General features: G+C 39.3%; 1 protein-coding gene across 1 annotated transcript in view; it reads right to left on the bottom strand.

The window, feature by feature from the left end:
* The window catches only part of SLC11A2 (solute carrier family 11 member 2), a 60,834-nt gene extending 47,426 nt beyond the window's left edge, over window positions 1-13,408 (bottom strand). The window contains exons 1-2 of the mRNA XM_032209311.1: window positions 13,301-13,408; window positions 2,426-2,509 (exon numbers count right to left, since the gene is read on the bottom strand). Coding sequence (XP_032065202.1) covers window positions 2,426-2,459 — 34 coding nt within the window. The 5' untranslated portion in view covers window positions 2,460-2,509; window positions 13,301-13,408. The remainder of the gene's footprint in view (window positions 1-2,425; window positions 2,510-13,300) is intronic.
* Between the last annotated feature and the right edge of the window lie 11,167 nt (window positions 13,409-24,575).

Below are 24,575 nucleotides of genomic sequence, written 5' to 3'. Positions count from 1 at the left end.
ATAAGACCCTATCTTATTTTTGGAAAAACATGGTATGGTAAATGGCTTTATGATAGACTCCAAAAGTGTTTAATCAAATATATGCTGATCATACATGCCCATAAAAGACATCTAGAAAATATCTTCATGTCACAATCCAAAGCACATACTTAAAATCCTTTCAACAAATGTAATGTAAACTGTCCCGACCCAGTTTTATAATTGGGTCAGCTTGTACAGAAAGAGTAAAATTTTAGAATTTGCTGTATTAGCCATCTGTCTGGCAAAACAGTGTTATATTTTGCTTGCCAAGCCGATTAATGCTGTGTTGTACATGCATCATGTATATTAGTGGAAATAATAAGCAGATTCAAAATGGCCAATATATTTCAACAATCCTAGGTATACACATTTTTCTTAATTGGAATTTTATAATAACGTCTCTTTAATTATTTGAACATAGAGAACCAATAGTGATACTGTATTTCATTCAAATGGCTTTTTTACTTCATTGTATTCGGATTTGTCATTGGAAACATTATTATTTTACAAATTGTATTATTTATTAAACTTATGTGCCACCCATCTCACTATCTAAAGTGACTCTGGGTAGTTTCCTATGCTACTATGAATGTGGTCTGGTAAGATTTGCCCCCAGCGTCTCTGATCAAAAGATAATAAGGAAGAACCAAAAACTACCAATAACCATATTCAACTTCAATAAAATGTTACTTTTCTCAGTGCTTTATTTCTTGGTAAATTGGGACAAGACACCTATAAAGTAGTTTAAATATTACCATTTGGACCCTTTAAATTCAAACTTTATAACAATCCTAGACATCAACCGTATTTAACTTTCTCTGACACATCTGAAGACCACAAGCAAAACCAGTCTTAGCCTCCAGTATGTCTTAAGAATGTAGAAGCGTTTATAGCCTGAATGACAGTATTCCTGGCCATAATGTTACTTCAAGATAAAGTTTTAAAAAACGTTCACTATCATGGATTGGGAGCTGGTGATAGCCTGATTGCAGAGCCATAACAATTATCTTGCAGAATATTGCTGGGTGGTTTAACAACTTGGCAGATAACAAATTTCTCTCCCAGTTCCAGATAGTTCACTTATGAAAAACTTGAGTTAAAGAGAATGAGTTACATTGGAAGAAATAGAACAATCAGAAGAATGTCTCTTTTCCCCCCCCTTTTAACAACCCCATAATTCCTTGCATCAAGGTAGAGTCGGGGCGACTGAATGGAGCTGAGCATTTATTGGCCAGATGCCCTTCCTGACACCTACATGGAGTTCACAACAGATATTTTCTCTTTGTGCAAAAGAGAGTAATATCTACCGTTACCTAGGATCAAACTCACATTCATTTGTGAGGCGAAATCAGAATGCCTATATTTTATCTTAAATATTCTGTTGCTGCAGTTGGAGAGCTTTTCACTAATTTTTCTCATTTTCATATTCCGAAAGGATGTTAGTGCAAATTAAAACAGAAATCTACACCTACTATTCTGGAAGCAAGTCCTCTTAACTCATTGGAATATCCATTTATGAAGACATACAGGATTTATGCTATTCATATTTTGCACACATAAATCTATAGGTCTCTCTTTCAAAGAACTTACAGCTGAAGAATATGTTGGAGGAAGATTATTTTCAAATTCTTTTACCCAATGATAAACAAAAAAGTAAGCAACTTTCGTAAATGTTGTAACTGTAATGAAACATTCATATTTCATCATGGACATAAATAAAGGTCTGGTAAATTTAACTGTCCTTATCTTTTTTATTATAATGTAAATCACTTTGGGAAATCTCATGAACCAGAAAGCAATATAGAATGAGTAGAAAGCAAAATGATTATATAATGCCACTCTTAATATTTGTCTAAATCCAAGAGCCATTTCAGATGGCACAATGATCCAAACTGACTGAGAATTTTTGTTTAGAATAGAATACAATAGGAATAGAATAAAATAGAATAGAATAGAATAGAATATTTTATTGGCCAAGTGTGATTGGACACACAAGGAATTTATCTTTGGTGCATATGCTCTCAGTGTAATAAAAAGAGAAGATACATTCGTTAAGATGGGAAAAGATTCTGGGGAAAGTTGTGCAGATAGGCCTTATTTTTCAAATAATTTGAAGACCATCACTGTAGAACTTGCGGTAGTCCTTTTCATGTGGCTTTCTGCCTCAAAATGGTAAGAAAGCATGCCACAATTTTTAGCAGTAATGGTCAGATGAGGTTTTGGAAGTCACACAAACAGGGCTTGGGACTCTGTATGTGACCCTCTTAAACCAAGGATAACATGCCATTCTAGAAATGCTGTAAAGAACAATAGACATTCAGCTATAAATGAGAGATATTTGAGCCTGCTTTCCGAAAAGCCACCAAGTTGCTTAAAAGATATGCAAATTAAATGACCGATTTACCATAGAGTACTTCCCTTTCCTTGCCAGGTGTCATGGTTAGGACTTTCTCTCCAGAATTGGGATCTTTAGAACCAGTCACAGTAGCTGCAAGAGAGAATAGAAGACATTAAATCCATATTTAGGGTAAAGTTGTACGAGCCATGCTACAGACCCAGAGTTCTGCATAACACTTTTCTCTTCAAGCTGCAGCAGAGAAAGGCAGATATGGTGGAGATCCTGCTCTATTTTTATGGTATAGGATTTGACTCATTCCCATGACTCATGTAGAACTAAGGATTATTTCTTGCCCAACCATGACAAATACCACTTCCCAAAAATACTACCAGAGACAAAAGTGCAGTTACTTGAGGGGTGATTTATAGAACCTATTGTGATTATACAGATACATAAATCCAAGAGATAAGTAGACATCTAGTCACCATCAAAATGTTTCTTTAGAAACTGAAACAATTGATTCAAGTAAAACTCTTTTTTCTTCCTCCAGCAAAAGTTTATCTCTCTGCAAATGCAAAAAAAGGACAATCTAAGGGGAAAAGGGGAGGGAGACACACACACACAGGCAAATGGATAATGGGTTTTCAGAGTTAATGAATAATTTCTTGAAGCTTTACTTATATTTTATGTTCCTATTCTAGAGAAAGAATGCAGTCAAATGCTTCTGTAATGTAAAATATGGCCATAACTTCTGGCAGTTACTTGTATTGTATAAAAATGTAGTTGTTCAAGAAATGTTGAAATTACCCTGTTTTTTTTAAAGGGGAAAAAAGTAAGGAGGCTGGAACTGAAAAATATGGGCTTGCTTTTCTTTAAAATTCTTTTAATTACTTGTAAAGCTTTATGACACAAAAGTGTTTATTTTATAACAGTTATCTCACTAGGTTACATGATATATTACAAAGCATGTTTTCTCAGAAAAGTCAGACTATTTGGGACAGGCAATTCTGAGATTATGCTCCCCTCCCTAGCAAAGATATAACTCCTTTATGTGTGACTACAGTATATATACATATACATACATACACACACACACACACACACACACACATACAGCAACAACCATTTGCTTTTCTGTTGTTTTCTGGTTTTAATTTCTTGCTTGCCGCCCAGTTTCAGTAGTCAGATAAGAGGATGGAGAGAGAGGGAGGGAAGGGGAGGGGAGAGACAGACAGACAAGCCCTGTGTGTGTGTGTGTGTGTGTTTGTGTGTGTGTGTGTGAGAGAGAGAGGGGGGGGGAGAGGGAGAGTACAGAAGATTTCCTCCAGCAAAAAGGCTGTAAGTCTCTGCAGAGATTTAATACACCAAAAAGAAAATGGTAAATTTCAAAACTTTTTCAGAAATCCAACCAAATTACTGAGAACTACTCATGCCATTATATGTATTTTAGAAATGGGCCCAACCAACAGAGATTTGTCTAACTTGGTACACAGGAATTATTATTTTTAATAAAACTAACTTGGGTAATAAAAAAAATCTTGATCTTTGCATTGCTTGACACCATATTAACTTTTTCAGAACAATTTTCCTACTGGATTCCTCAGGGAGGACGGTTCCAAGACCAAATTTTTCTTAACCTAAAGCTTGACAAAATATCTAGCCTGACAAAATGAACTTTTAACTCTTTTCAAATGATCTGTTTGCTCTTCATTAATCTTTCCCCAGAACAAACTCCTTCTTCCTAATAACATGCATACCTCAGGCCTGCCATAACCCTGATGAATATAGAGTGAGGGTTTCTTTGAGACAAGAGGAAACCAGCACGCAGATGTGTTTAGTTTTATGTGTTAGGATTAATGGGGATCTCAGACTAAAAACCTTGTCAAGGCAGCATGTGACTTTCAATTAACATTTCTTGATTTTACTATCATGGTTGAACAACCTTATTTCAGTGTGGGAAACCCTCTTCCTCCTAGAGAATGAAATATTGGGGGGGGGTGTATTAAAAGAGGCAGAATATTATATTTCCTCAAAGGAGAAATGGAGAAACATGTTCTTAAAGGCAGAAAGCAGCTCCAATCTTCCTGTCATAGGAAAACAGCTTCAAGTAGAAGTTTGAAGAGGCTTTTTTTTTGGAATGGAGATTGTGTATCCAGTCAGAAAGATTGGGCCAATCTATTCAGAAGCAAAGAGCAAACAGAGACTCCAAACACAATTAGGCAAACTGAAAAGCTGGGACAAACACCTAGGATTTGCATTTCCCCTTTTGCCTGAAGACTCAGCCATGATCCCATAAGAATCTGGCAACAGCCATTAAAATATTAAAGGATACCTTCTTACACAGGAACAGGCATCTCAATCACAAAGCCCCAAAGAATGTATAAAAGCCCATCCCAGAAACATGCTTCCAACCTTCACTAAAGTTTCTGGCTTCCAAATAAATAGAGACCTTATTTCCATGCAGCCCGCCTCCATTTTATTTTCAGGGTCTTTTTCCAGTCTTGGAACCAGATCGGATTTTTCTTCCAACATCCGTTTGCAATATTACTATGTAGAGTGGATAGTGGACTAATTATCTGCACCACTTTTGATACTCTTCAAGTTTTGTTTAACGTCAGTCCAAACCAGAAGTTGGCAAGACTTTCGCTACTATGGGACAGATTCAAGAAACTGCTTAGGAAGGTCTAAAATGTTAGCAAAATACTTATTACTTTGACCTGAAGAACAACACAATAATTATTTAACATATTACTGTTTTAGTTTTTATGGTCACCTTATGGAAAGGTAATTGTCACCATAACATTCCTTACTTTAAGAATGCAGTTTGATTAAGGTAGACTTGAGTCACTATTCCCAGTTACCTTTCTGGTTGTCCTAGAAATCAAATTAAATTTGGGAAATGTTTAAAAACAGGCTATGTTGTTTTCAGGAGACAATTTTTAAAGGGGGGGGGGATTTTGTAATAGGGATAAAGGAAAGGATGTAAATATAAAATTATTGGCATTATTGGAGGAGCAAAATCAGTATAATAGTATAAATACATTCTTGGTGTATCACAGAAGCTGTCCACAGTAGTGACAGTTTGGGATGTCCTAGAAATAAATTTAGTCTAATCAAACCACTGTTTTTCAACATTGGCAACTTTAAGATGTGTGAACTTTTGGCTGGGGAATTCAGGAAGTTGATGTCCACTCATTTTAACGTTGACAAGGTTGAGAAACACTGCATTAAACTAAACTAGTAAGTAAAAACTTTGAAACCTTTCCTCACAGAATTTCTAATTCTGAGTACTTAGGTGCATCTCGTTCTAACTGTACAGTATCTTTTTATAAATCAGGCCAATCAGAAAGATAAACAAGATCTGAGCGGTAATGGCAGCATAGATCATTACAAAGATAGTGTATTGATTTTTTTTAAAAAAATGAATTATTTTAAACTTCTTTTCTGAAAATACTACTACATTGTCTTTTTATTTCCCTCTGAAGTTGAGAATTTTATCGACTAACCCATAATTCCAAGATTTCTTTCCTGAACTCCTACTGTCAATGAAATGCAAGCAAGAGCTTAAAAGGTTTCCTTGCTTAGTGTCATATGAGCAAGTGGCCCCACTGTTAGACGTGCCATTTTACACCTCTTGCTGGCACAAATTTTAGCTACCTTTAAAAATCCTCTATAAAGGTGAGTGCAATTAAAGGAGTGGAAAAATATGGGCCATAAAGCTGTCTAAAGATTACTGTTCTTTAAATTTGTTACTCTTTGATTTGGTTCTGGAACAAAAGGGTGTGAAGTCGCATACCCAGGATTGTTTTTGTACATATACAAAGGTTATACATGCACAAGAAGCACCATCTTGCAAATGATAATGATACCCTGAAGGTTTTTTTTTTTTTTGCTGTTTCAACTGATTATCTATCTAACCTCGTTGACCAATTCACAATAATTATCCATGGATGTAATTTTCATTCCTGAAACTCAAAATTAATTGAAGAAGCTTGGGCACAGAAACCAGTGATCTGTGGAAAGCATCAAAAGCCTGTGGGCTATCACAAAACTATAGGTTCCCACCCCCCAATTAATTTTCCATACTGACAATCACAGAAAAGAAAGGAATAACATACCAGCTTATAAAACAAAAATCAAATACAAGCAGGAAAACAGAAATCTGGCCCTGACCTTTGTTTTTGTTTTTTAATAGGAAGAGAGGCAATTACATTTGAATTGTCCCCTCAAAAAAGCTCAGAATCATGAATGGCCAGACCTGAGTTCTTTATATATCCCTTTGTTTAACCATTTTTACCAATGAGCTTGATACACTGAGCTTGTTGACCAGAAGGTCAGCAGTCCAGCGGTTCGAATCCCTAGTGCCGTGTAATGGAGTGAGCTCCCACTAATTGTCCCAGCTTCTCCCAACCTAGCAGTTCGAAAGCATGTAAAAATGCAAGAAGAAAAATAGGGACCACTTTGGTAGGAAGGTAACAGCATTCCATGCGCATTTGGCGTTTAGTCATGCCGGTCACATGACCATAGAAATGTCTTCAGACAGCGCTGGCTCTTCGGCTTTGAAACGGAGATGAGCACCACCCCCTAGAGTTGGGAACGACTAGCACATATGTGTGAGGGGAACCTTTTACCTTTGCCAATCTAGCACAGTAGGTTAGAGGTGATTAGAAATTGAATAAGGATAAGGCAGCTTTGGTTTTGACCTCTGCCTCTTCCCAAGACAGCAATTCTCAATTTAACTTCTCAACTCCAGTGCTGAGCTATAAAGGTTACCACTGTAAGACAGAATGTGATCTATACATATCGATCCAAATGTAACTCCCACTGAATTCAATCATTTAACTTAAGGTATTTCAAAGTTAAGTGGATTAAACTTTTAAAAACTTTTTAAAAGTTTTTTTTTTTAAACTAAAGGTAGAAACTTTAGATAATAGTCGCTAGAATACTTATAATGGAACTTGTTATTGAACTCAGCAGATGTAGCACCCTCTTTACATACAGACCATTCCAAAGAATGAATGTCACACATCTACTGGAACAAGCTATAATATGAAACACACATCTGCTGAACATCAAAAACATAAATCAACTCAAGGCAAAAATGTTCATTCTAGCAGTAAAATATAAACCCATCACTGTCAACCTTTGCAAAGCTTGGTTATCCAATACCTTCTGAACCTAGCCAAATACAACATTATGCTCACAATTTAACATATTCCTTTGAGATAAGTATGATCAGCTATGTACATTCTCTCCTGTTTTAATTATATACCAAACAAAGTCTTCATTTTGTGGTTGTATTGTTTAGCAACCATTTGCAGTTATGACAGTGATGAAAGAGTAACTTTACAACCAATCTTTGCACATACAACCTTCATAGGTCTGTAAAGCAGAAATAGTAAGATTTTAAGCACACTAATGGTTTCAATTAGCAACCACTTCACTTAATGACCAAGTTTCTACCGTTTTCCCCGAAAATAAGACAGGATCTTATTTTCTTTTGGCCCCCAAAATAAGCACTTGGCCTTATTTTCGGGAAGGTCTTATTATTTTGAAGTGCAGGAGGCGGCGAGTGTGGTCACCTCACGGCTGCTGCTGGGTTGCAATATTTCAGGGAGGGCTTATTTTCAGGGGAGGGTTTATTTTAGTGCATGCACTCAAAAGCCCAATTGGGCTTATTAACTGGGGAGATCTTCTGTTCTGGAAAACAGGGTACTCCCAACTGTATTCACTAAATGAGGACTTGCTCTCCTCAATCTACTCTGCAGCATGTAGGCTAAACTGAAAATAATTTAAGTCTGCCTAAATGGGCTCCTAACACAGCACAAATTAAAACTGTCATATTTTCCATTCCCTAACCTATACACACATATGTAGTGGGTGGAATTTTATACATCTAGTTTATGGAGACCAATATTGTCAATAGTACCTATAAAGAAAGTTACTTTCTAACAAGGGAAAGAGGATGGCAAAAATCCTTTAAAATTAAAACATAACCTTTGCTGAATGGCTTGTAATTTTTTTAGAAGACGCTACTTGAGCAGAACTGGCTTAAAATGCTTTCTCAGTTAGTCAAAAATTAAATGCTGCTTTCCTTCACTCCCACTTACGTGTTAAAGTGTGGTTTCTTCTTCGGAAAGAAAACCGGATCTCATATTTATAGGCCACAATAAGTTTTGCAAACTTACTAAAAAGATAGACAGTCAAATCTATTTGTGAGCTGAGCCAGCAAACACTGTTTAGGTATTATTCACTCCTCAGATAAAACCAGCCCCATGGCACGCCACAACACACAAACGGTTCTTATATAAAAGCAGCTGTGGTCTCTATACTAGCCCTCTTTATGTTTGAAATAAAGCTCAAATTATTTAACAAGCCAGCTTTCCTGATTCTGTAGATGAAGACAAAAAATTAAAGTCTAAATCAGTGCCCCCGCCCCCACCAACCTTTTGGGCACCAGGGACCAGTTCCATGGAGAGAGGGTTCATCATGGACTGGAGGGGGTGTGGTTTTGTGAGCTGCCTGCATTGTGTTCTGAGCATGCTCAGCACGTTCTAGTTTCGACGGGAACACAGCTAACAGCTGATTGGTAGAGCCATCTGACAGCTCATATAGGTTATAGGTTATAGGTTTATTTCATTTCTATGCCGCCCTATTCCCGGAGGGACTCAGGGCAGCTAATAAACCCGGGGGGGGGGGTAGTACAGACAAGGCAACACAACAAATAGATACAGAGAAAAAAATTTTTTAAAAAAACAATCAACAGTTACACAATTCGAGCGGGGAAGGGAACTCGTCAACCCCAGGCCTGCCGGAACAGCCAGGTTTTAACGGCTTTACGGAAAGCCTGAAGGGAGGTGAGGGTCCGAAAAACGAGCTGTCAGATGGCAGCTGTACTTTTACGGAATAAACTTGTTAGCCTTATTCCTGCCTGCGCCTCAGTTATTCTGGCACCCACACTGAGTTCAAAGTATTGAACAGCCTGTTTCCTGCAAATGGGGTTTCACTTGTTTCCGTGACCTGGTTTCTGGCATGCTGCGGATCGCTGCTGGTCACAGACCAGGGGTTGGGTCTAAAAGATCTAGAAGGCATCAAATTAGAGAAGGGTGTGATAAAGGTTTGCATACAGTAAATGGGTAGTGATTCTCCAAACGCTACTGAATTTGCAGATATTCCCAGGATCCTGTGCCTTCATGGTCAATGATAAGCCATGGTGGGAGGTGCCATAACACATATTGAAAGAGGTCATTTGCAATGCTGCTTAACATAACATTTACAAGTTTTTCCAGAGGGTAAGGTAATTCTTGGTGGTTTATAAGGCTTAAAACAAACAATATCACGGTAAGAAAACCAAATGCACCTGGAAACAGGTGTTTTGTAATCAGTGTTTCCTAGTGCCAAGAGTATCAGGACAAGTGTCATCTTTGTGCAATAACAAACAATATGGTTTCTTCTCATTTAGAATCCCCTTGTGCTGGCATAATTCAAAATATTGACTAGTGATTTTGCTGGTTTCTCAATATCATATAAGATTCAGCTTCAATTTTGGGGAAAAAATGCAAGGTAGAATAAACATTTATTAAACTGAATTGTTCAACTCTTGCCTTAATAAGTGAAAAGACGAGATGGCACCATGATGCCACAGCCAGCCAGCCAATCGTTTACACCCAGTTGGCTTGAACTGCTACATGAAGGGGATGAAATACCCACCTTGGTGCTATCCATACACCTTGGGTTGTAGCTCCCAAGAGAGAGCCAAAGTCTATACTGGCTAGTTATTTGGAGTACTACAGTCCCCGATATACATAGGGAGCACCAGATTGGGAAAAGCTCAGTGAGTTCAGCTGAATCTCTAAAAAAAAAGACAGCAAAGTTCTGAGCAAAACATGCCAACGGTCCTTCTGATTGCTGGTCTGTCTGTAACATATAAAATATTGCATGCCATCTGTCGCTCCCTAAACAGGCTGGGATTGCTGGATTTAAAATCTGCCTTCTCCCTTGTGAAATTACCTTGTCATAAAGATATTGGCTCTGCCCATTGACAGATAGTTTGCGCAAATAGTTTGTTTGGTTTGCGCATAGTATACTCATGGAATTAAAGGGCTGGAAAGGGCCAGAGGCTGCTGAGTCTGACCTTTTACTCAGGGCAAAGCATCCCAGATCAAAAGCATGCTCTCTGAGGCTTCATCCAAATGATTAATTAATACCTACCACCATTTTATTTATTTAACAATTAGCTCTGGATTGCAAATAAAGACATCCCCCACCCAATCCCCCAAAAAGATTATGAACTTGAGTTTGATGAGAAAACACTGATTAGAGTACTGTTTAGTACCACCAGAAAATACTGGTTAGAGTACTATTTTTGAGACCCCCTATATATCCAATTAATAGTCATACCATTCATCTCACTATCTTGCTAATTATTATGTCATTGAGTCTTTCGTTAAATGTTTGGAGTCAAGGTATCAGTGGTTGGTTTCCAATTTTTTTTATTACTGGTTCACTCGTGCGCGGGACTCTTCTCCACATGCGCAGAAGCGTCTGGTGGGTGGGCGGAGCCTCCCACTGCTACTACTGATTCATCCAGGCTGAACTGGGAGCAACCCACCTCTGTAAGGTATATTGTATTGACAACTTCCCCATAATTTATTAAGAATTCTATCCAATCAAAAATTGCCTTTTGTGGGATAGGTTTTATTTTATTAAACAAATTTATAAAGCTGCCCATCTCACAGATGGTGACTCCAGGTGACTTACAACTTTTTAAAAAATCCACAATCTAAAACCCCTAAACCCAGTGACAAAAAAGTTTGGTGAGTGCCTGGCCTAAGGGTATAAAGTGAGATTTATACTGGAACAGAGATTTGAAGTTGGGTCCTTTTAATGCTATCCTAATATTCCAACCTCTGCACCATGCTTAGTTTTCAACAGGTTCCAATAGCCATCTTATCATAACCAGCAGCCTACATGAATTTTCACAGAACAGTAGCCAGGCAGATAGTATGCAATTCTTGGTACTCACTAAACTTGGATGCATCCAACTTTTATTGCTAACATTTCGGTTGACTTGCAATGTCAAGTCTTCAGGGCTGTTCTTATAATTATACATTTTGTCTGCAATAGTGGCGAATAATATAAATTTTGTCTTATTTAAAAGAGACAATTGAGAAATGAAGCTCACAGTCCCAGAATTTAAATTTCATTTGAGATATAGTCCTTATAATGGGGGAGGGGACACATTCCAATGATCAGGGTTTTTTTTTTTTCCTGACTGGGTTCCTATGTTTCATCTTACCCTATAAAATAATTGCTCAGGGATAATTGTAAGGGAACTACCAGTAATTATATTTCAACTCTGCCCATTAGAACCAGACAATAACTCCATTAGAGTACCTGGCTAGCAGAACCACATAGAAATATACCTATCGCAAAACCACTTTGCAAAGTGGAAATTTAACACATACACAAACATTCCCTTTCGGATTATTTCTCCGTCAGTCTTACAGCACTGCAGAAAAAGTCTACCTTTGCAAGAAAAATGTATCCTAAATGGCTAAGAAGAATGCACTGGATCACAGTTAAATCTTTTTTTAAGTCCCCCTTTGCATTGTATATCCAACAGGGGTTATTATCAAATGCTTTTAGGAGACTTGCAAAGCAGCACCCAAAAGTTATGATCATTGTCTGCTTGTCCTAGGACTTGATATTCAAACAGAAATTGCCTCCTTTATCATACTTCAGATTTTAGCTGTTGAGTGAGAAAGCAATTCCCTATGTACAAGAGCCTTATAAATGAGACCTGTCAGTTTAATAGACAGATTCAAGATCCAATCGGGACTATCTTTACCCTGGAATAAACTGCATTGCAACACTAACTTGTATACAGATGTACAAGATTTGTAATGGGTCACAGAACGTCATCTACAAACATCCTAAAGGTCTTTCCCAGAGTGCTCCATGTCTTCCTAGCTGACTACAAAACCTGCGATGGATTCCCTTCTCCAACTGCTTTGATGACTAGGAATATTGGTCAAGAGCGTGGAATGGAGCCTTCCAATACATCCAATACTAAAGGGGTTAATTTACACGTCATTTTCAACAGAGCAGGAAACATTTCCTCCGGTCATAGTGCCCTGCAGTTTTATTTAATTTGGCAAAAGCGTCTTTCATCCCTTCCTCCATAGATATATATCCCTTATACAGATCCTGCCTGGCAAACTCCAGTCGCATCAGCCGTCTTCCCTTTTCTAACTGGGTGGATTGAAAGAAAGAAAAAAGAGGCAAGCAAAAGTCTTGACCTTCTCTTCAAATAGATCAGTCATTTACATCGCTCCTCTCCTCATTGCTCCCTTTTGGAGATAATTACATTAGCGATTGGGAACACACAGCCCGGGGGAGGAGTAATTATCCCGTTACATTTTAGAAGGTCCTACAAACGGGGGACTTGCGTACGACAGATCACCCTGATAAATCTTCATAAAGAACAGATAAAGGCACTTCAAAAAATAACATGCAATACAAAACTTCTCCCCGCCCTGGAAAATAATTCCTCTAAAGAGTTTCAAGCCATCTCCCAAAATGGGATATTGAGCCACACAGAAAACGGGGCGATCGTGCTCACTATTGTATAACCAGAGAGTAAACCAGTCCCACAACTCCGGGGTGATGGCGTTTTGAAAACGTCACCCACTTATATTCAGTAAGTACGGAGATGTTTATGATATTAGCAACCCACGTCCTTTAGAGGTCTTACTCTGCCCTTTGCATTCAAGCCTCTCTTGACCCTTTGTACATTTCAAATATTCGCGCAAGTTGCGTTCCCCGTCATGCCGGCAATACCGATTCACCCACCCAGCCGCCCCTCTCTTCCGCAAAACAGCCACCGCTTCATTCGTTCGTTCCTTCGTGAAAATGCAGTCACCGCCGCCACCTCCTCACCTCGATCAGAGACGCCCCGCCGGCAGCCACGCGTGCCCCATTTCTCCAGTCCAGGACAGCAACTCGGCCCCTCCTTCTGAGAGCTCTATGAGCCCAGAGGAGACAAGAGGGGCTCCGCGAAGGCGACACAGCGCCTCTTAGTGCAACTCCGCCACAGTGACAGCCACGGAGTTCAAGGAGGCTCCTGCCATTTGGCGCCCTTCCAATGTTTGGGATTTCAACTTTTTTTTTTAATGCTTTTGTAGATCCAGTTTGTTGTACTGATTAAGGGAACAGGCCAGAGTAGTACATAAAATTATCTGCTACAATGTCCTACCAGTCAATGAATACTTCAACTTCAACCACCACAACACACCAGCACACAATAGATACAAACTTATGATAAACCGGTCCAAACTTGATTGTAGAAAATATGACTTCGGCAACAGAGCGGTCAATGCCTGGAATGCCCTTCCTAACACTGGTTTCTTCCCCAAACCGCCCAAACTTTAATCTTAGACTGTCTACTGTCGACCTCATCTCATTCCTAAGAGGTCTTTAAGGGGCGTGCATAAGCGCATCAACATGCCCACAGTCCCTATCCTAATATTCCCTTGTATTCGTATTCATTCCATGTATTCATAATAATGTTCATACATATCTGTTATATAATTCATGCTTGACTAGATAGATAGATAGATAGATAGATAGATAGATAGATAGATAGATAGATAGATAGATAGATAGATAGATAAGAGACCCTGAGGCGGTGATCTCTCTCCCCCCTCTCTCTCCCTCTCCCCCTCTCCCTCTCTCTCTCTCTCTATCTCTGCCCTAGGAATCAAACAGTGGTAAAACATTTCTGAAAAACCTTGCCAAGAAAACTGCAGGGAATGGAACAGGGAGTCTCTAGAAGCCAACACTGACTAAGCAGCACAAACAAACAAATAAACATGATAGAGGTGATAGTCCTCAACCTATGACCACAATTGAGCCCAACATTTCTGTTACTAAGCGAGAGATTTGTTGAGGGAGTTTTGCCCCGTTTTACAACCTTCCTTGTCACACATGTTTAGTGAATCACTGCAGTTGTTATTAATACGGTTGTTAAATGAATCCGGCTTCTTCATTGACTTGGCTTGTCAGAAGATTGAAAAAGGAGATCACTGCAATGTCAAATATGAGTCAGTTGCCAAACATCATCTGAATTTTGATAATGTGGACCATGCGAACGCTGCAATGGTAAAAAATGTGAAAAACAGTCATAAGTCACTTTTTTTAGTGTTGCCATAACTTCGAACAGTCACTTACCAAACTGTTGTAAGTTGAGGACTACCTGTATTTATCTAGTACAGTTGCATTGGGAAGGCTCACCAAGTTGGGGGAAAAACGGGATACTATGACATACTATAGTGTATTTAAAAATAAGCTCCCTTACAACTTTGAAGTAACCAAGATGGAAACGAAGACTATTTTTCTTGGTTTAGGGCAGAGCTGAAATTCAGCAGGTTCTAACAGGTTCTGGAGAACCGGTAGCGGAAATTTTGAGTAGTTCGGAGAACCGGCAAATACCATCTCTGGCTGGCCCCAGTGTGGGGTGGGAATGGAGATTTTGCAGTATCCTTCCCCTGCCACGCCACAGAACTGGTAGTAAAAACATTTGAATTTTACCACTGATTTAGGACACATTTTTTCCCTTCACGGAGCTGGGGTGGGCATGGCTTTTGTGTGCCGCATCCAGCCCATGAGACGCCAGTTTGACTTCCCTGGTTTATGGTGTCCTGGAAGAATGAATATAGATTGATTTGGATTCTAAAGGGAGCACTTCCATGAAAGAAAAATAGCATCCACTTAAATGAAAACTTAACACATAGAATTCACTTATGTTAACTATAACCTCTTCGTGATTCTCCATCCACCTTCAATTTTTCATGCTCTTCCAGTCTGCTTTTTACGCCACCAAACATTTATTCAATGCTAGGCTTTTTAATACCCAGAAAAAGGGTCATTTTGGGGGGACTCAGAAAGTACACCTTTTCAGTCGTAACACCTGCCCTCTGGAATAGCATCCTCCCCAACCTTCTCCACAAGATTTGTGTGGCTCCCAACTTTATAACATTATGGACATTAATAAAAATGTGTTTCTCTCAGGTCTTGTGATAGAACAGTTGTGGATCACTTTTTAGTTCAGCTTTTGTTCTTTTGGTTGATCATATTGTCTTTTCCATATATTATTTATTTTATCTGTAAGTCACCAGGATCTCAAAACTAGAATAAATAGTCCCCAGACAGAAAACCCCAAACTTACCTTGAAGACAGCAATTCATATCTATTGGCAGCCTATTCAGTTGCTCATTTTGATCAGAATATTATTAAGCACTTTTGTCTTTTCCTCATACAAATATATAGTATTTCATTTATAACTTCAATTGTTAATCATGCAACAATCATAGTACCTCAAAATGTTCAATGGAAGTATTGCAGTAATAGGGGGAAAGTAATTACAATTTAATAAAATTAGAATAATCAGTTAAAATTTAATAATTTTAAGCTCTTGTTTTTTCTCTAAGTAAAATAAAATACTTTTCAGCTCCTGCTCAGTTCCTGTTGACTTCACAGACATGGCCACAAGTTTCCTGGCTTCAATACGGAAGCATTTTGCTTTGTTTTGGAATATTTTCCACAGCCTGCTGATGTTTTCTATCCCCACTCAAAACACTAATCCAACCCTGTTCCCTTTCTATACCCCCACAAAATCAGTCAAGCACTGTGATGTATCGAGGACTTCACAAAAAAGAAGGATGGTGAAGCCATGTATTTAATAATGTTGCATGCATTGATTTATTTGTGCCTCATATTTTTCCATATAATTAAGACAATGCAGGTTAACTTCCAGTTTCATGGTTACAGACCAGATTAAACTTTAGAAAATGTGCTTTGTTATATTCTGCACATTACCTCCGATCAGTGAATTATCAGAAGCACATTACCAAAAAGACATGTCCTAATATCTAACTCTGGGTCAGAGGAGCCAAGAGGCAGAAACTGTTAAATACAAAGAAACATGGATCAACATACTTAAGAGAAAATTTAAACAATGTTATGCAGAAGTGAATAATTTTTTAACATTCTTATTCTATTAGTCTCTTGTGAAGTCAAAACGCATCAAGCCCAATTTTCCACCAGATCATAGTTTACCAGAGACCACTCTTCCTAAAGTATTTTTCTGCAAGCAACTCACAGGCTGTTTAGAGCAATTTAACTAACCTAAATATCATAGTAAAAGCAGATCGACCAAGCAAAACTAATAACTATGGCCAACTAGGTACCAGAAAACTACCAGAAAGCTACTATTTCATTTTGAGTTCCTATTTGTTTGCAATCCAAGCAACTATTAATACATACCCAATTCACAGTTCTCTGGGCAATATTTTAGAGTCATTATGCCCAAAGGATGTTAGCTCTTGAACAACAGCTCTAAGAGAAAGGACAATCACGTAATCCACCATATATATATAAATATCCACACTTGGCAATGACTTTTTTAGGGTTGGCTTTCTCAGTAATGTGCATGTTCATTACAATGATTTCAAAGGAACCAATTATACCTTAGCTTTTGCTTTTGCCTTTTTTTTTAAAGATATAGCACCAAAATTGCTAGCATGGACAAGTAATCCTGAAAATAATTATTCAGATGACTCACAATTAATGGAAAATTAATTAGGCACATGAAACCTTGATCTTAAGTCTCTGCACTGATTAAGGATCCTGGCCTAGGGTGCAGCAGGAAAATTCTCAGCAAATTAGTGATATGAAAGCATTTAAACTGTCATTTGTGAAAATTAAAGTACAGTAGCTTTTCAGAGTATCATAATATATCATGAACTCTGCTCTAAACGTATGTTTGAGGATGGAAATTTTTTTTAATGAGATATCAAAGCATGGCAACATGACATATTTTCCACCATTGGCATATTTTCGATTGTCACATTTTCCATTCCATTGTTATGTGCAACCCAGATTAGCACTTTGTCAATCAATACAATATAATTTATATGACAATCAATACTGATTTGAATGATCCATGAAGATTAGTTTTCCCAATGAGCTGACTTGAACATTTTGAAATTTATCCTGTTTTCCATGTGTTAATTTATAATAAAAAGGGGCTGAGTATACAATACCACTATAAGGTATCACAGAACAACGAAGTGTCCATATGCACAGGTGTCATACGCAGATAGAACTATAAATTATAGGGTGGCTGATGGGTGAAATTCAGCAGGTTTCTGGAGAAAGGTTAGCGGAAATTTTGAGTAGCTCAGAGAACCGGCAAATACAATCTCTGGCTGGGATGGGAATGGAGATTTTTGCAGTATCCTTCTCCCACCAAGCCATGCCCACAAAATCAGTAGTAAAAAAAAATGAATTTCACCACTGGTGCCTGACTCCATCATACTTCTTGTAGTATTCAATATACATTTAAAGCAATATAAATACAAACAATGCAAAATGCAAACAACCAAAAATATAACACAGAATTCTCACAAAACAATCACAGCTAGTCCTCAACCTATAACAGTTCATTTAGTGACCATTCAAAGTTACAACAGCACTGAAAAATGTGACTTATGACCATTTTTCACAGTTACAACCTTTGCAGCATCTCCATAATCCTGCTTTGCAACTGGTTCATATTTGTCACCATCGCTGTGTCCCAAGGTCTTGTGATCACCTTTTGTGATCTGACAAGCAAAGTCAGTGGGGAAGCCAGATTCACTTAACCAAGTTACTAACTTATCAGCTGCAGTGATTCACTTAACAACGGTGGCAAGAAAGGTGGCAAGAAATGCTGAAGGTGCACGGAACTTCCCACCAAAGGTGGTCCCTATTTTTCTACTTGCATTTTTACATGCTTTCGAACTGCTAGGTTGGCAGAAGCTGGGACAAGTAATGGGAGCTCACTCCATTATGTAGCACTGGGGTTTCGAACTGCTGACCTTTCTGATCGACAAGCTCAGCTTCTTAGCCACTGAAACACCACGTCCCTGCCTAGAAGCATATTCACCCTAACAAGAAAAGTATAAAAAGAATAATAAAAAGAAAAAAAAAAGAGAAATGGGTAAACTATACAAGCACAATAACAATCTGCTGCTCCTGGGTGTTAGAAATGAGACTCCCAGTCACTGATTAAATTCTTTTTTGCCACTATAGTACTTTCCCTTTACTCCAGGACTACTCAAAGATTACAATCAGGTTCTGAAATCACATTTCTAGTTATTTTAACATACTGGAAAGTAATCCATCCAATTTCAGAAACATAAAGCAGCAAGGTGTTCCCTTACCAATTCCTCACCTCTTTTGATCTGCATTTTTCTTCTATCACCCCATGATGCAGCTGCTGACAGATTGGGCCACCTTTTGCTCAAAAACAGATACAAAACAGGAATTCAGTACTTTAGCCTCTTCCTTGTTGCCCATAACCATCTCACAAAGCTCTGCAACCATTGGGCTTGCTTAACTTTCTGTTATGATGCAAGAACTCTTATTTATTATTTCTGACATTTCTGGGCTTTCGCTTCCCAATCCCATCTTTATAATTTTGACTGTTCCTTGGTATTTTGCTTTTGTTATGTGTTGTCGTTCTCACCAAAGGAATTAATTAATTGGCATACATTTGTATGCTGTCTCTGATGATCATTCTAAGGTCTGCTTAACATCAACAACATGGTGCCCCAATAGCAAACCCTTAGCTATTTTGTGAGATGGAGAAAACTCAGCTTTCACATGAAAGGCAGTTGTTTATTTCAGTGATATGTACCATTGCAATGTTGCTTCTGATCAGGTTGTGTCCTTTTATAAAATAGAAGTTTTTAATAGCGTAGAGTAGTAGCCACTTTGTTCAACTGTGTACAGGTAGTTCTTGACTTACTACAGTTCATTTAGGGGCCATTCAAAATTTTAACAGCACTGAAAAGAGTGACTTATGACTGGTTTTCACATGAATCTTGCAGCATCTCCATGGTCACGTGGTCAAGATTCAGACACGTGGCAACTGACTCATTTATGATGGTTGCAGTGCAGTGGTGGGATTCAAATTTTTTTACTACTGGTTCTGTGGGCGGGGCTTGGTGGGCGGGGCAGGGGAAGGATACTGTAAAATCCCCATTTCCTCCTGATCAGCTGGGACTCAGGAGGCATAGATGGGGGCAGGGCCAATCAGAGGTGGTATTTACTGGTTCTCCGAACTACTCAAAATCTCGGCTACCAGTTCTCCAGAACTGGTCGGAACCTGCTGAATACCACCTTTGTTGCCCTGTCTTGGGATCATGTGAACACCTTTTGCCATCTTTTGACAAGCAAAATCAATGGGAAAGCCAGATTCACTAAACAACCATGTCACTAACTTAACTACTGCAGTGATTCACTTAACAACTGTGGCAAGAAAGGTCATAAAATAGGGCAAAACTCACTTAACATAGCAACAGAAATTTTGGGCTCAGTTGTGGTCTTTAGTTGAGGGCTACCTGTATAATTAAATTAAAAACATATTACAGGTAGCAGCAATTTGGTGCATGTTTAATCAATCAATCAGAATAGAGCTGGAAGGGCTCTTGGAAGTCTTCTAGTCCAGTCCCCTGCTCAAACTGGAGGCCCTACCATTTCAGACAGGTGATTGCCAATCTCTTCTTAAAAACATCCAGTGTTGAAGCACCCACAGCTTCTTAAGGCAAGCAATTCCACTGGTTAATTGTTCTCACTGTTAGGAAGTTTCTCCTTAGTGTTTATATGTAAACTATAAAACCATTATTAAATAAATTATAGGCATAATATAATAAAACAGATAAGATAGCTCCAATCAAAATACTGTATGGATTGACCATGCTGTAATCCATGGTTAACTCAACTGATCCTCATTGACTGAATCAATGCGACTGCCTTGATTTGCACAGCACAGCTGAATAGGGTGGAGATGTTACCAAGGAATAAATCAAGTAAAGTGCTTAGGAGTAGCAGTATCTTTGAATTGAACCTTAAACCGTAATATTTCTTTTTCATGCTGATGTTAGCTCATTTGTGACATAAATAAACCAGTGACATAGTGATTTTTTTTACAAGCTAAAAATTACTATTAGAAAAGAGGGAACACCGAAACAAGGAAGTAAGATTTTTCTTCAGACTTTATTTGACTCAGCAGTTCTTGCAATTTCAGCAAAGTCATGAAACTAGAATGTATTACGACCACAATTGACCCCCAAAGTTCTGTGGTTAAGCAAGACAGTTGTTAAGTGAATTTTACCCCATTTTACAACTTCCTTGCCACAATTATTAAGCAGTTGTTAAGTTAGTAACACAATTGTTATGTGAATCTGGCTTCCTTATTGACTTTGCTTGTCAGAAAGTCGCAAAAGATGATTGCATGATCCTGGGACACTGCAACCATCATAAATAAGTGCCAGTTGCCAACCATCCAAATTTTGATCATATAACCATGGGGATGCTGCAACAGTCACAAGGGTGAAAAATGATCTGAAGTCACTTTTTTTCAGTGCTGTGTAACTTCAAAGGGTCATTAAACAATTGGTTTTAAGTCAAGGACTTCCTATATTTATTTTATTTATTTGGTCAAGCATGCATAATGTAACAGATAGAAGTATAAACATGATTATGAATACAGGAAATGGATACGAATAAGTGGGGACAGTAGGACGGGGACAGTAGGCAAGTTGGTGCGCTTATGCGCGCCCCTTACAGACCTCTTAGGAATGGGGTGAGGTCAACAGTAGACAGTTTAAGATTAAAGTTACGGGGGTTTGGGGAAGAAACCACAGAGTCAGGTAGTGCATTCCAGGCATTGACCACTCTGTTGCTGAAGTCGTATTTTCTGCAATCAAGTTTGGAGCGGTTTACCTTGAGTTTGTACCTATTGTGTGCTCATGTATTATTGCAACCATTTTTGCCATAAAGAATAGGACAGGCGTCTTGGGAGGGTGCTCAACATGCCATGACTTGTGTGCTGGTAATCTATGGTTGGATTATAGTAATGTGATCTTTGTAGGCTCTCGAGGAATGTGCGGAAATTGCAGAATGCCATCCCACTTTCCACCCTCCAGCCAAAATCATGGACTTCACTAGGTACGCAATATATGTCTTTGTTCTGAATGATCAAGTGAAGATGGATTCTATTATCTTGTCTTTATTGTCCCTGTTCCCACTCATTGCCATTCACCTGATTTTCCTTCCAATGTTAACAGGTAACATAGAGGAACAGATTTCACATACCTACAGACTGCCCTTGAATGGTGTTAGAATAAGAAAGAAAATACAATTTTAATACTGGAACAGCGGAGAAGTGACTCAAGCTTGATTCTCTTAAGGGGCTGCGGCAAAGATAAGGGGCTCAAACTATTTTCCAAACTTCCATCTGAAGGCAAAAATAAGAAACAACAGATGGAAACTAATCAAGGATAGAAGCAACCTGGAACTAAAGAGAAATTTCTTAATGGTGAGAACAATCAACCAATGAAACGGCTTGCCTTAAGTTGTGGGTGACCCAACACTGGAGGCTTTCAAGAGGAGACTGGACAGTCATTTGTCTGAAATGGTATAGGGCCTCCTGCTCGAGCATGGGGTTGGACTAGGTGACCTCCAAGGTCCCTTTCAACTCTGTTATTTTGTTTTCTGTTAATGTATTGACCAACCTGCCAAATGCTTGATATTAGTGATGGTTGAGATCTCCCAGGATTTGGTCTTAGAGATGCATGAGCAGTTTAAATGGGTGCACCTCAGAATTTTATGGGTCCCAAGCAGTGGTAGGATTCAAACATTTTTACTACCAGTTCTGTGGGCATGGCTTGGTGGGTGTGGCAGGGGAAGGATACTGTAAAATCTCCATTCCCTCCCCACTCAAGGGGAAGATTACTGCAAAATCCTCATTCCCTCCTGATCAGATGGGACTTGGGAGGCACAGAATAGCTGGGGGCATGGCCAGTCAGAGGTAGTATTTACTGGTTCTCTGAACTACTCAAAATTTCCACTAGCAGTTCTGCAGAACTGGTCAGAACCTGCTGAATACCACCTCTGCTTCCAAAGGTTTCAAAAGAAATGTTCATAACTATCACAGAAGACAGGTCATATCCTCAATCTGACTTTTGTTTTGAATGAAGGTAACCAATATACGGTGGACCCAGAAATGATACTATTATCATTGAGTTAGTAATATTTTGGGAGATTTGGATCTCTGCAACATTTCTCCTAGGTCAAGAGCAAGGATGATATCAGATGGGTCCACCGCAGAGACTGAGAGGTTTTATTTGATTCCAAGTAGCTCTAAACAATGTTCTCTGCAATTTGACTGCCCAGTTTTTCAGTGACCATGTTGAAATGCAGAATATAGAATACTGAAACATATCTGGCATTTAATAAGGTAGCTCCCAAGCAAGGGTAGCTCCTTGCCTTTCTTTATATCAGGGCTCACATAATGGTTCTAAGACATATAGAAGACTTGAACAATTCTGACATAGGTCCAAGGGCAAAGACAAAGAAGCATAATGGGGGATTCACCATCAGATCTATGCAGCACCAATTAGAGAAGAAATGTTGGAAACCCGGCTCCCTTCCCTGAACTGTATTCAGACAACAGTCCAATGGAATCCATGTGCAGATACCCTTCAGTGGCTCTGGCTAGCACCCAGATCTCATCTGAGCAATATGGTGAGCAATTTATGAAGTTCTCTATTAAGGAAATTGTTCAGATTTGTGTTGTTGTTGAAGCCAGTCCAAAGAACCCACCACACATGTATTATAATAGCATAATTTCAGGCAGTTCCACACTTGTGTGGAATTAGGTAAGATACTTGGATCTCTTTGGTTCTCCCATTGTATGTTTGATTCCTTCCGTGGCTTGGAATCAATGAGATCCTTGTCCCTGCCCAAAGTATCATTTGCTCTAACTGATCTTAAGAGCTATCATCCAATGACCGCCCCCCTCCCCAAATAATCCTTAGATGAGATAGGTTATCCTAGTTCTTTTAAGCCTAGTTTTAAGCCTTGAATGATATGGAGGCATTGGTCAGAGATACAGAAATGACATGTGTCAGCTTCTGCTTTGCTGTTGCTTCAGCTGCCATGAAACGGGGAGGGGGGGGCGTGTATGTGGGAGGGATTTAATTGATGTGCTGGAGGAATGTTCTAGGATGTACCAGTCGGTGGGATTACGCATGCGTACGTGTTTCCCGCCTGCATCAACGGCCTACACATTCCATCTTCGGCCTGTCTTTTTGAAGTTATCTCACACCTGACATTTGAAGGACTTATGATTGGACTGGAGCTTTGATCCTAAGGGGGGGGAACGGGTTTGCCTATATATCAATTGCTTTCGCGCCATATTATTCAGATCTTGCTTCACTACTGCTCGCTTACCATTTATAATTAGTAAAAGTACTTTGGATTTCCAACCCATGGAGTCTCTTAGTCTTCTTTCCTAATTATGGAGTGGAGTGGGCCCTGACAAGAAGCAAGATCTGAATAATATCCCTTTCCAGGAGATTTACGTCTACCGAGAAGGGAAAGAATGTCTTCTCCGACCAGAGAGGAGGAGGGCGCAGCTGGAGGGGATTCCAGTGAACTAGGACCTCCCGACCTTTCGTTACACCAGCCCAGCCCGTCTGACCGACCTTTGCACGAAGATTTATTTCAACTGCAAATTTCCAGTCAGCCTGAACCTTCCCCCCCCACCCCGTTGGTCAATTTCAGCGGGGCAAAGAGAGATAGAGACAAGCTGGAATGCTGGGCTCACCCAAAGACCACCTCCACAAACTTCGCTGGAGCCAGGTGCTGTGAGAAAACCTCAGGCGAGTGAAGTCCCTGACTATTGGAGCCAAAGGTACTGTGGGGAAAGCAGAGGGGGCGATGAAGGAGAATGGAGAGGCTATCAGCACCGGGGCCCGATGAGAAAACCCCAGCGGAGTGAATTACCTGATTATTGGGGTCAAACATTTTTGGAAGAGAGAAGGGGGGAGGAGGAAAGAGACTGGAGAAACTGGCAACGTTACCCACGCCAGGATTCTCCCCCCCCCCTCGGCCCGCGTCTCCCCCTGCGGCTAGAGGTTTCGCTGATCAAAGAGGACCTCCCCCCCAGCTTCCCCCCCGAAGACATCGAATGGCTAAAATCCCTCCCTTGCCTGTACGTTTTAAGGGGGATTCTACTAGCCTTCCCTCCTTTCTTATGCAGGTGTTTAACTACATGGAAATTTATGGCCGGGACTTTGAATCTGACACTTTAAGGGTCAGAATG

The sequence above is a fragment of the Thamnophis elegans genome, chromosome 2, assembly GCF_009769535.1.
Source record: "Thamnophis elegans isolate rThaEle1 chromosome 2, rThaEle1.pri, whole genome shotgun sequence".
Taxonomy (NCBI): Eukaryota; Metazoa; Chordata; class Lepidosauria; order Squamata; family Colubridae; genus Thamnophis; species Thamnophis elegans.
Note: the sequence above shows the minus strand (reverse complement) of the source record. Positions and strands in the feature narration are given on the sequence as shown.